The sequence below is a fragment of the Anarrhichthys ocellatus genome, unplaced genomic scaffold (genome assembly GCF_004355925.1).
Source record: "Anarrhichthys ocellatus isolate YVR2014 unplaced genomic scaffold, GSC_Weel_1.0 scaffold62, whole genome shotgun sequence".
Lineage (NCBI taxonomy): Eukaryota > Metazoa > Chordata > Actinopteri > Perciformes > Anarhichadidae > Anarrhichthys > Anarrhichthys ocellatus.
In genome coordinates, this window is record NW_022280092.1 from 1,829,631 (window position 1) to 1,843,028 (window position 13,398).

The window sequence follows — 13,398 nt, forward strand, 5'->3', positions numbered from 1 at the left end:
TATGAGCTACAAAAGCACCCTGTAGAGTTGATTGATGTTGCTGAACTGGTAAGTCTGTGGATATCCACTGAGTTCACCCCTCCGGCTCGTTTCTTATTCCTCTCCTCTTGTAATTTGAGTGAGAGCGCTGCAGAACTCTCCTGTTCCTGCCAACCTATAAGCAAGACATGGTGAAATGTATCCTGGCTGAAAGCCACCTGCCTTGATTACATTTGTATTAATCAGCAATTGCAGCTTCTTGCTCATTAATGCTTGACACTCAAGTGTGATGTCTTGCTGAAAAAGCCAAATGATGCCATTGAGCTTCAAAACAGGTCTATTTCAAAATATGTGTAATTTCTTAACCTCGACATACTTGGTATCTAAAAATGGTAACGTCGTGGCAAATCATGTCCCGGCAGAATCAAACAGTGACTAGCATCATCTTGTGCCAGCGGACTGTCGGGTACGTTCAGCTCTTCATCTCACAAAAATAAGTTGTTTCTCACCCGAACACCGCCCACACACCAGGCCTGATGTTTCTCTTTTTCACTGACCTTTCCAAACCAGGTGCCTGTGGAGAAAGCAGTAGGAGTTTGTTCGGGTTCTTCATCCGAGTGTAATTAATAGCTACTGTAATTCACAACCCTAATTCTGCAGATTCACCACTGACTGAAATAGACTTCATAACTCGGTGTTATGAGCGGTCAAGATGGTGTGACAGATTAATAACCAATCAATCTACAGCAGTTTGTTTCTATTGTCACGTGACCAGTTTACAGTAGTAGCAGATTGAGTTTATTAAACCAATACTGACTCAGCCATGTCCAAAGATCCTTCTCAGGTTAACAGTATGATTATGGAGTTTAAGATTACACAGTAATTGCATGATTTGGGCTCTTCGTAGTCTGCTTCTTGTCCTTTGGCAACATGTTTGTTTTGCCCCATTGTTCCCATTGCCAGTGGGGAGATACCAGTTTTATGAAGTCTCAATAGAGTTCAATTAGTGTAAATAAATAGCTGGATTCATGAGGCAGGTTGGATGGATGAAATGACTTTTGGTTTTCTGCTCTGTATCATATGAGGATTGTGCTTCATAATGCTCAATCTTGCTTTGGGTATTTTGCACAGAATCGGCCCTTTGCATTACTGAACAGCAGGTGGCAGTATGCATCTAATTTTCAAGGAAAGATCAAACAACAAAGTCCACAGAAGGGGTGCAGATACAGTATTTCTTGAGATATATTGTTCCTATTAATGTATGCTCACTCACACACACACACACACACACACGAGCAGGTAGGAACCCTGAGAATAGTAAGTCATGTTAAACAGAGTCACACTCAGGCAACATTAACATCCCATTTTCTCTGCATCACACAATCTGTTCGTCATTAGGGAAGCAGTATTTCCCCAGGGTGAGAGTTGCAGCGAGAGGAAAAACAGAGGGAAGACACAACAGGAAGATATTGAGCTAAAATGGCAGCGGGGAATGAAAGAGTGATAGAGCAGGAAACAAGGGGCGCGATGGAGTGAGTGGGCCTGATGTGACGCTGAGCAACCAGGGTGAAAAAAAAAAAGGATAATGGAGATGGATCGTCTTCTCTTCTCTCTACTTTTGCTCTTTTTTTCACGTAGACACTCAGTCAATCTCCAGTGAAGGTCGAGAGGGAGAGCAGCATGTAGATTATGCAGTATGGAGTAGGCCATTCATCAGGGCCGTCGGTGTGCTGTCTCATTAATGATCTAAACTCCAACACACACTCACAGCTTATGTCAGCTGTCAGTCATGTTCTGACGGGGGATTGAACCCCCTCAAGGCATCCGTCATTTGTGCTGAGCTAGTAACTATATTGCATTACTCCTTGCACAGCGGTACCACTGATATTCTATCTTAGAGCGGTTTTCTTTGTATAATTGCAGGTGATGTAGTGATACTGTCCTCACAGGCAGAATGTGTGCGATGCAGAAATACTCAAATTGCAGCATTGTATGTTTTATAGAGTTTTTTTTCTTTCTCTTTTTTATGTATGCCAAAAATCCTAATTCAATCTTTTAGGCCCAGCAAGTCTTAGCATCTATATCAACCTATTTGTCTGGAGCCCTAATGTATACTTTAATACCTACTCCGCCCACAATCACACCATGTTTCCCCATTAAGTCCAATGGTGGCTGTAGTGTTTCACTATGTTGTGCAGTGAGACACTAATGTGTCACATTGCAAGCAGTTGATTGTGGTTGTGGACAATCCACGGACTAAACAGTAACATATGAATTATGTCATCATGTCGCTAATTCCTTCATTTTTAAGGTTAACAACTCAATACTTTGACACAAGTGTCTAAACAATGAACTGACATGTATTCACACACAATTTGTGAGCTGCCTGGCTTTTTATAAGGCTACGCAAATACAGTATGTCATTCAAATGTCATCAGTGCGAGTGTGACAATGATAGATGGAAAGGAACATTTCACAGAAAAATGTAATGCTTCTCTAAAGAATCAAAGGCATCATTTTATGCAAACTCTAGACTCAAGCTTTGGGTCAAATTGCCAAGAAAGTAACACTGCACGCACGCACAGACACACACGCACGCACACGCGCACACACACACACACACACACATACACACACACGATTGTGCATCCTTTGTTCCTACATGGGTGTTATATCAATAACAATCAATGTCATATTCAAACAATGATTTCTATTATCCTGTATGGAGTTTGGATTCCCCAGTTTTATTCAAAAGAAAAGATCATCAGTTAGCTAAAAGAAGACTATCATCACTTCCAGGCCCTTTTCCTGTGTACACAGTGTGAGTATAACTACAGCTGGCCCCAGAGACAGAATCCAGGGCCACAGAGGAGCCTTCCTTCACCTCCACATATAAAGTGACAAGCAGTTCTGAAGAAGCATGCTGGCATCTTTATGAGCGACTGCAGTGTTTACGTATGATCTGTGTTGCCCCATGTGGGAACAAAACACATCTGTCAGTTTAACAACAGCACCACTAATTAAGCCTCTAAAAGCACCCCAGAGTTGAGTCATCTCCTCTCTAACACAGTCTCAACAAAAGTTGAGCATTATCACATTCACAAAGATAGTGCTGCTCTATTGTGTTGCATTACATTTTCCAGGAATTTCTAGTTGTCTAGTCATGTTTAGACTGTCTGTGTTCAGTTAAACATTCTGCAGTTTCACGGGCACGTTGTAACATCAAAATTCTCAATAGCAATAAGGGAACCAGAGTGAATCATGCTTTAGTGTTTGCACTGCCTCCCTCAGCAGATGGCTCCACCACAGGAATGGGCTCAGAATCAACAAATAACAGCCCAGCAGCTTTCTTTCTGTCTTTCTCTCTGACTATCTCTACCTTTATGTTCTCGCTTTTTCTTTTCCCTCTTTTTTTTCCTGCAGTGTATGCAGTTCTGGGCCCAGATGAGCCACCCGGAGCCAGAAACCAGGATGGCAGTCAGTGAGACATTTCAGTCCTCCCACCTGAGCATCAAAGCCCTTTTGTGGGCATTGGAGTGAGGACAAGCCTGTGCTGTCTCCTCCTCTGAAAGCTCAAGAAGGAATAGTTGGACGGAGAGAATGACAAGAGGATAAAACAGGAGGGAGACCTTTGTTTTCTGCAGGATGACTTGCATTATTTTTTTAGAAGGTGAATTACAGAGAGACTGGACTTTGGAGCAAACAATGAAAAGGGACTCATTTTTGATGCACCACATCACTCAAATTCTGGAATTTAGATAAACAGCTAACTCATTAACATCGTAGGAGTCACAAAGAAAGACTGACGAGGGGTAGAAGTGGGCACAGCGCCCGTAAATATGCACCAGGTGGAATGAAAATAAGTCCGCATACAGAGCTAACAGACCGGCCTTTGAGTCTCCCTGCACAGCCAGCAGGGAGAGAAACCTGGAGGAGAGCTGGAGCAGAACAAATGACAATTACCACCAAAGTCTGGCTGACTAATGTAAAACAACGAAAAGAGCATAGTTATAGAAGATTGCTGTTTTCACTGAAAGCCTCTCCTGTTTTTAATGTGAAGCCAAAGATAACACGGGTTACCAAACAAATATCTGCTTCATGTGAGCTGCATAATAAACAAGGGGACTCCTGTGATGCGCTCCAGCGTCATTAATGCCTTTAATGTCCCCTAAATTTAGTTATTGATCTCAGACGGTGGCACCCGAAGGCTTCTCATTACAAGTCAGATCCATAATGCTCTTTTTAAATCTTTGTCGGTCAGAAGTGATTCTTGTTCTCAAGGTTCATCAGTGTGTTGACCCGCTGTTGTCATTTTCCATCGGTATGGAAGCAACATCGATCTCATTGTTATATATTACAGACCTAAATAGGCTCATTACTATTATTTATGATTGTATTAGCTTTCGGTTATAGGAGACTTGAATTACACGTTGGTCATCTTTAATTTGAATTACACTTGAAGTTATTCTATTAGATTCTATTGAATTTGTTCTCAAATAACTTATTTCTTTCAATAAGAATTGAAAAATGAGTTCATGAATGCATGTGTTAAGATGGTCGAGCACATATTGACTTTGAAATCAGTCAGGTTGAAAGAACACAGTATTTTTGCCTTGTATTGAAAAATGGACATTTACCGGTAACCTTTTGATGAAGATGAAAGATTGTATTTTGCAAGAGAATATTCTGGGAATGAATGGTCTGTATTAGTGGTCATGTAGTATGCTTCTCTTGCAGTCGTATCAACTAAGTTGCAAATATTCTTCAAGAAAAGGATGATGATGATGTTGTTTTGTATATACTTGACCTCTTTGGCGATCAATGGATTGCATATAAGCGAAGCCTTAGACACCTTAGAGTCCAAGACGCCCTGGAGACGCACACAGGTCTGCACCTCACTGTGTTTGCCGTGTAAGTCTTTTGTCATATAAGGTCAAAGTAAAGCTCTTGACAAATCTTTTTTATTTCATTAGTCAAACTCACGCTTTGCCCATAATGGCATTTCTGTTGGTCAAGCATACACACACAGCATGTTTGCCACACACAAGCACACACTCCAGTATTCACCTCGCCAGGAAAATGCTGATGGTGCCGTCTCGTCTCCTCCCTTACCCACCCACCCCTTCTCTTTCACAGCACACTTTTCCGTCCCATGAATTATGCATCTGATTAATTAGGCTCGTCATTACAGTATATGGTCAGCTGGAAACTCCCCTTTGTTCTAGTTCAAACATAAAATGGACCCCTTTCTTCTTCCCCCCCTCTCCTGCCGTCATTGTCGGCTGTGTGTTATGGATGAGAGGGAGGGCCCTGGGTATTTGTTGTACCCCTCGGGATGTGGCAACGTATTGCGCGGGGGAAAACAATGAAATAACAAGATAACAAGATAAAAGCCTCGTGTTGGACTTCAAAGCGGAACAGCTGCTTGAATAGAAGCCCTGTGAAACGCAGTCTGGGCCGTGGTGATTTCAAAGAACAAGTGTGCGTTCATGGAAGGCAGGGGCTCCAACACGATATGCCGACATGGGATGTTGCATTTAAACACACAGGTGTACATGTGACGGAGGGAATATATAAACACGTTTGTGCGCCCCACAATGCACTCAAATCACACAGAATACTTTACCCTCACAGTTAAGCCATATTAATCCAAGTCTAGTGGAACTGCACTGCCTCTATTGCTCTCTTCCTTTACAATGGTACAGGCGTGTTTAGCACTAACCTAAAGGTGTAAATCCCCCACCAACCTGTAATTCCTGGCAGACCACAAGTCTCCCAGCTAAAGGTGCCGGCTGTGCAATAAATTTGCTCAGCAGTTATTGATCCATGCTGTGCTCACAAAGGTGGGCTGTCCTGGCACCTTAGGGGGAGTAAAATGCACACATGGATGCTCTTACTCTCTTATGACAGGAGGGAGGGGACATTCAGGCATATTTCTCTGCAGATGGCACGAGCAAAGCTCACTTCGTCTCTCTCTGTGACACACGCTCACATTTTACAAGCTTTAATGCACTGCTCTCACACCATGAAGCACTGGGAGGGTGTTGGGCGGTGGCCTCTGCCTTGTGAATCCTTTGGCCTCTCATTGATCCAGGGCTTCAATAGCTCCGTATTGATCGTCCCTCTTTCCTTGTACAGAGATCAGTCATGTACCTGTCCACTGATGCTCTGTGGCCAGCAGCAATGTATTCTATGCTCGCCAGCAGTGAGATTATACAGGCAAGTCAGTGATAGGCAAGGTTTAACGTGCAAGGCTCTTATGCTAATTGGTGGATGTGGCTCAAAGTGTTAGCCTTTGAAATACCTGGAGATTTAAGCATCCTTAAACACGAGCGTCCAAACCTAGTGAGACAATGCATGTGTATGTGTGCTCACTACATGCTGCAAGCAGTGTCAGATGGCATTACTCTGATGTACAGTATCTGTGTGCGCTTGTGTGTCTCAGTGTAGGTGTTTTTATGCCTGCATTTGTGTGTGTGTGTGTGTGTGTGTGTGTGGGAGTAATGAAGCGCTGGCTGTCTTGCGGATGCTGTGTAATCATGCAAATCAGCACCACGCTCATCCCCAGCAAGGATATTACAGGTGATGCCGGGCACTGAGCAAGGGCGACCTCCTCTCGGCGGATTTACTCTGCGAACCACAGCACTGATGTAAAGGATAAGAGCGAAGGAGAGAGACACAGAGAAGGGCAGGGGAGCGTGGAGGAGATGCTGGAGAAATTAGACGCAAAAAAACAAATCTCAGAAAGAAGCAGATGAAAAAATGAGTCTTTCGTTTTCAGATTAACTCCCAAACATGTGGCATGGACACAATGACAAACATAAGAGGGAAATCATAATGGAAGTGTTTTTTTTTGACACATGTAAACAGCGGATTTTTTAAAGTTTATCGAGTGCTATCAAGGTATTCAGTATATGTAAATTGGAGTATTTGTGTCCGTAGGTGTGCATACATGGGAGTTGCAAATCTGTTGTGTCCAAGTGTGTGCTTTATGTGTGTGTGTGTGTGTGTGTGTGTGTGTATGTATTTTTGGGAATGAAGTCAATGAGTACTGACATTTGCACTGATGTGCACTGAAATGGAAATTACAGTGCGGACTGACATCACCTGACTCTCACCTTAAAACGAGGGGCAGGTTCACTCTACAGCTCCACACACAAGCACGCAAATATTTATACATTCATATACGTATTTTACACATCCAGAAAACGTTTTGTTTACATTGGGTTTAAGCTTATCTCTAGCTCCCCCAGCTCTCGCTTGATGTTTGATGAAACGCACACTCCTATTTGAATACGTAATACTGCTACCATATGTTTCAACTACTTACTCATGTTTGCATGACATTCAAAACTTTAAACAACATACGGATGCAAAGTGTCGCTCGGGCAAAGTGTACTTCAGCTTGATACACAAACACGTACGTACCAAAACTCATTCCCCAAATCCTTTCCTGAGCATACAGAGTGGCAAATGTGCGAGTGGACATCTACTGTACTCTTTTTTTTAGATGACTGCATACCATATGTGCGGGAGAGAGAACATCTGCTACAAAACAAGCCCTACAGCCCTACACCCCGGCCCGACCACTTCGCTCTGCTACCTCGGGGCGATTGGTTGCCCTGTCGCTCAGAGGTCCCTGCGGCCGATCGACCCGGTGGCGGCTGTTTTCTGTCCTGGCCCCACAGTGGTGGAATGAACTCCCCACTGACGTCAGGACAGCGGAGTCGCTGCCCATCTTTCGGCGCAGGCTGAAAACTCACCTCTTCAAGAAGGCCTACCCTGAGCCTTCCACTTAGCACTTACTTAGCATCTATTGTATTCATACTAGCTTATTGCACTTATTGTATTCATATTAGTTTGTGGCACTTATTGCATTTGTTTTTTTCTGCACTGTACGTTGGCTCTGGTTTATGCTCTTAGATGCTTGTTTGAGGAAAGGAGATGCACTTATGACTTCTGGTGACTAGTTGTTCTCTCGAAAACCGATGTTGAATACACTTATTGTAAGTCGCTTTGGATAAAAGCGTCTGCTAAATGACTGTAATGTAATGTAAAAAACAGGGAGGACAAAAACAACAGATCTCGCAACAAAATACAGTACATGGCCCCTGAGAGAGCAGAACAGGGTCATGCGACACATTTCCAGCTTTTGTAAAACTAATAAACCAAAGAAATCAGCCTGCGGTGTCACTTGAGACCATGCGGCTAATAAAATACCTGTCCAAATTCCACCCAATGTGCCAAGCTTAAATAAGAATAAGAATAAGCCAATTTGGAAAGTCAAATTGGATTTTATTTGGAGTGTAATGAATTGAAATTGGAGTTAAGTGGGCTTTATTGTTTGGCATAGCAAATCTGTGACTGTCGAATTGTTCATCACAGAAGTCTGATTTGCTTTATTAGTTAAATCCATCAACATCAACAATAAATAAACAATTTGAGAAAAGTAATTACCTGCAGTCACAACCTTTCCCACATCATCTTGGCTTACCAAAACACATCATTTAAATCTTCTATCAGAGATTTCTTTGACTTGCCTCTTGCTATTAAGCCCAACAATGAGAGATCCTAACAGAAGCTCACGATTGCAGGTGATTTTAACATTATTTTGTCAAAATAGATTTTGCTTTGTAAACACTTTTGATTCTTCTAATGTCACAGTAAATTGTACCGATTCCTTTTACACTTTGCTTGTAAAGATAAGCTAGACTCAATTTCTTGATAACTTGTGATTTACTTTTTCTTCAAAGTCACATTCAGGGACATTGATCACGATGCCTGTGGCCATGTAATATTGTTTAGTGGTCCGAGCTATATGGTTGTGGCTGTATCTTAATAGCAGACTTCAGAATCTAGTTGCTCCTAAGACACAAAAGAATCTGCTGGGAAAAGGAAAAAAGTGTTTATGGACTGACAGGACGGAGAATACAGTAGATGGAGAATACAGTGTGATGAATCAGATCTAGCCTAACGTCCGCTGTGTGAACAGCTGGAACAGGTTCCTATTGGCTGTTCCTACAACAGCCAATAGGAATGCCCTCTCTCTGTCAACCACAATCATCAACAGCTGGAGGTTTCTCACTTTGTCAAGCAACTCTATCCTAACACCTGCCCTGGGGTTCTTTCACATCTTGATATGATCGAGGAGACCTTTTTTCTCTGGACCCAAAGTCATTCACTGAGAGTTTGCAACATTTAGTGCAATGTAAAACCTCAAACAGGTGGTCTGGGCTTCACTTTCAGCCAGCTCTGTAGCAATCACCAGATGTGCCAAATCACACTGAAATCTGAATGATATCAGTTGATCGTGTCACATTAATGTTCCTCTTTAACATAAGTGGCACTCAGTGGACCCTAGTCTCTTTACTTGTCTCTTGTTCTCTGTAATGTACGCCAGCTCCTTAATGACCTATTCCCATCTACGTCCAGCAAAACAAATATAGCCTCATTAATGTCCTTCTGATCACACTGAGGTCTGTTTGGTTATCCATGTATGGAGCCAAGTACACAAATATGAAACTGAGGTAAGATCTTTTTTTATCTACTTCTATCAATCTGTGTTTCTTCCTTTGATTACTGCAGTGTCTCTAATACACCCAAAATGTTGTTCTCTAACCACTTCAATAAGTAGTAAGTTTATGCCGTTACACTTTCTCAATGCCACAAAATTGTTTTATCAATGACTACGTTTCGATTCTACTTGGATCTTCATCAGGTCAGATTATTTGAAAAGTGGAAACCACAGCCATGTTTATACGTACATCGTGCACACAAATAGGCAAATGAGCTCAATGATAGCAGGTGTGGCTCATCCACTCTCATTAATATATACTGTGGTGTTCTAAAAATAAGCTAACAATGTGACCATTACCGGAAAACACCAAAATAAAAAAGAACCCCTCTGGGCTCACTCCATCATTGATCTTCCTTCTTCTAATCTATACCAATCAATTAATAAATTCATCTCCTTGAAGCATCCCGGCATCCGCTTTTTCCTCTTTCCCCTCTCTCTTTCTGCCTATTAGTATCTGCCCTCACCTTGTCTCCCTTCCCTCCACACCAGCATCAAAGCCACAGACATCAAAAGTGTTACAGCCACTCATTTGAATGCAATTACCCCCTTTGCTCACACTAGTAAGACTAAATAACACGCAAGCAAGCATGCATGACATTTGTCAAAACCAGTGAAATATGACAGGACAGGTTCACCATTTTTCAAGTCTGTCTTAAAACATTAATCAATCGTTCATATAAACACAGAAACAGGTTTTGTTTCATACGGGTTATTAAGCAATCCCTTCTTTACTCACTTCCAGTGTAACGACGCAATCTCCAGAAAAAAATGTTGGCATTGTATGTTTCTGCAAAACCACGCAATGTCAACGTTTCGGAACCGAAACCTTTTTTGGTTAACACGTTTCATATCAGCCTCGTATCACGTTTGCAGAAACACACAATGACACAAAAGTATTTAGTTAAGGTTAAAAAACACATCATGGTTTATGTTAAAATAATAACGTACCAATGTAATGTAACAACAGTCAACAATGTAACTAGCGTAAATAAACAGCTACTACAATAAGCAGACTTTCTTAAGTAATAAGAAGCGTAACAACGATACATAAAAAAAGTTGCGTTGAAAAACATTGGGTAAAACGTTACGTACAGAGTGTAAAGTCAAGGTTTACTTTTGGTTTCACACAAGACATGAACATGAACTCCTGGAGGAGAGTCCTCTGTTTGTTTGACCCATCCACCACACCTTCCACCCACCCGTTGCGGACTTTCATACCACGTAACTTTCAATAATAATATTATTTCACTTGCTCTGTGCATCGCTCACTGTTAAGTCACTCGCTCCATGAGAAGGCACAAATTTCCACATTCAACTTAACTGTGGTTTGCAGAAACATGCAATGCCAATACTTTTCCTTTACCCTCTACCTTAACTGTCACTGTCTTTTTAAGTGCAGACGGTGCAGAGTGTAATTTCACGATGGATACATCCTGTGCTCCAAGTGTTGGCTTCGGTTTCACTTCCTCGGCTCCTGTGGATCTACAACATATGTTCAAGAGCTAAATGTGGAAAATGTTTCATCCGCCATTGGTGTTTATAGTAGCAATGTGACACACTCTGCTTTTCAGTACTCGTCTCACTGATGCGTTCTTAAATTTGTTGGCACTTTTGTTCCGTACATTCTCCATTTTGTTTCAACCTCATTCATCTTGCCACCCGTTTCTTGCAGTCTTTTTTCTGCAGTGTTGTTTCTCTCTTTCTTTTGCCCTCTAAGCTAGGTCTGTCTGATGGCGATATTGTCACTGTGTATGAGTACAGACGCAGACACAGCAAGGACAAAGGACAACATTTGCTACAAAGGGACTTGGTGGCTTTCTTGATCCAGGCTGCAACAAAAGGCAGCGGCACTTTGACAACCAATGGGTGCTCAAAACACCATTTTTAGCAAAGATGGGAGAGTCTGTGTGAACACACACACACACACACACACACACACACACACACACACACACACAGCAGGCTCTTAGGTAGACAGGGCAGACAGGCTCTCCAGTGGAGGAGAAATGCTTTCCCAGTGTGGGCCTACATGCTCAGCAGAGCGCCTAATTGCGGTGATAAATATGAGATGGTGGAGATGGGAGACAAAGGCTCGTAGGAACTCTCCTCACATGAACCTGGGGAGGGAGGTGGCTGTCTAAAGGGCTTAACACAGAAACACATAAATAGACTCTGTACACACACACACACACACACACACACATTCACGTTAACGAAGAAAGTCCACAGAGGTACTAATGCACACTTGCAGCACACAAGCTAGAAAAACATACACAGAAAAATAGCATCACTAAGATACTATACTTACTATGTAGGATACTATACTAGTTTCACCTCACAGTCTAAATGTCTTACATCCAAAGAATGCACATTTGAATAGCCAGAGGTGAAGAGAGTAGATGCAGCAGGGGACCTTGATTCTGCCTTGAAACTATAAGGCTGAATCTTGAGTTTCATAGTTATAAAGCTTGACTAGCCGCAATGACAATATTTGTCCAAAGCTAATAGGCTTGATTTAAAGCTATTACAGTCACAGTGACATGACCCCAGTAGTCAATGTAGCATGCAGGATAAGTTGCTTTTGTATTTATGTGGTTTTGACTCTGTGTAATTTGTTTTGTCTCTGCCTTCTTCTCTTTCTTTGTTTGTTTCTCTCTCGCACCCCTCCAAAATATTGTAGCTGAATTCAGAATCCAACTGCTTTACATGGCAAATCTCTAAAGCTGTGATGTCCAACCAGCTGAGAAACAGATGGAAATGAAAAGCAGAATTACAAAGTGTAGATGTAAGAATGAAGCAGATTAAGAGCATTAAAGAATAAGAGCGTATTAATTCATAACTTCCCAAACTTTCAAACTAACAAGGTGAATACAGGAGGTCAAGGTAAATAGCAGTTATATAAAATGCCAATATTTAGTCCTACAAGCATTTTAGGCCAAGAGTAAGTGCATGTTTTCGAATTGCAGTTTCTGATTTTGACTAAATTTCGGACACATGAAGAAGACTTATTCTGTTTAAGACATATTCAGGCCAACTTAAGGTTATTGAAATTCACGAGTGTCCTCATAGTTTGCCCTTCAGTACAACCTTGTGTCATGGATAATTCAAATTTTAGTGTGCTTCTGAGTTCGAGCTGATGTTCGGCCTCTTTTTCTTACTCTCAGCGGGCTCATAGCGCAGCATGCATGAGAGATTACAGCCAATAGCTGGAAACACCACGACCCAGCTCGAAGAGACGGAGCTTTTTAAGATGCAACAGGCACCAAACTTTACCATTAAATCTACTCAAGACCTACGAGGTGTTTCAAATATCTGGACTCAGTTGCTGCTCTTTAACCAATGACAGAGTTGATGGCTATTGACTGAACCATCCATAAAAATATACTCTCTCGTTTTGCATATTTACAGCACCATAACAAGCCGAGATAAGTAGAAAGTCAACAAAGCTAAAACCACTAACAGGGAGTTAGTGCACCACCTGACTTTGAATTAACTTTCATGTACAATTGCTTTGAAGTGCATGGAGATATTTCAAGGTTGCCATAATTAAAGGTCCAACTAAATATCAAATAAATAAATTGCATGAATAAAAATCTGCTGCGTTTGTTGCTCTGGAGGCTCCCCAATTTGGAAGACAAACGATAAACTTTGCTTTGCACTTTCACAGCCGCAACTTTATTACAAATTCAGCTTGCAAGTTGCATAAGACAGTATTTGGTAACCTTATGTAACCTTTCTTTGGAGGGCACGATTCATTCTTACTCAGAATACTTACATTTTTGCTTTGTAAAACATAGTAGTGAATTTTTGGAGGAAGTGTTCCCGCTGGAATACTGCGGCTG

General features: G+C 41.8%; 1 protein-coding gene across 1 annotated transcript in view; it reads right to left on the reverse strand.

The window, feature by feature from the left end:
- Positions 1-8,024: 8,024 nt before the first annotated feature.
- cacna1ia (calcium voltage-gated channel subunit alpha1 Ia) overlaps positions 8,025-13,398 on the reverse strand; it is a 149,259-nt gene continuing 143,885 nt past the window's right edge. Inside the window, exon 33 of the mRNA XM_031872138.1 lies at positions 8,025-11,759. Within this exon, the coding sequence (XP_031727998.1) occupies positions 11,703-11,759 (57 nt within the window). The 3' untranslated portion in view covers positions 8,025-11,702. The remainder of the gene's footprint in view (positions 11,760-13,398) is intronic.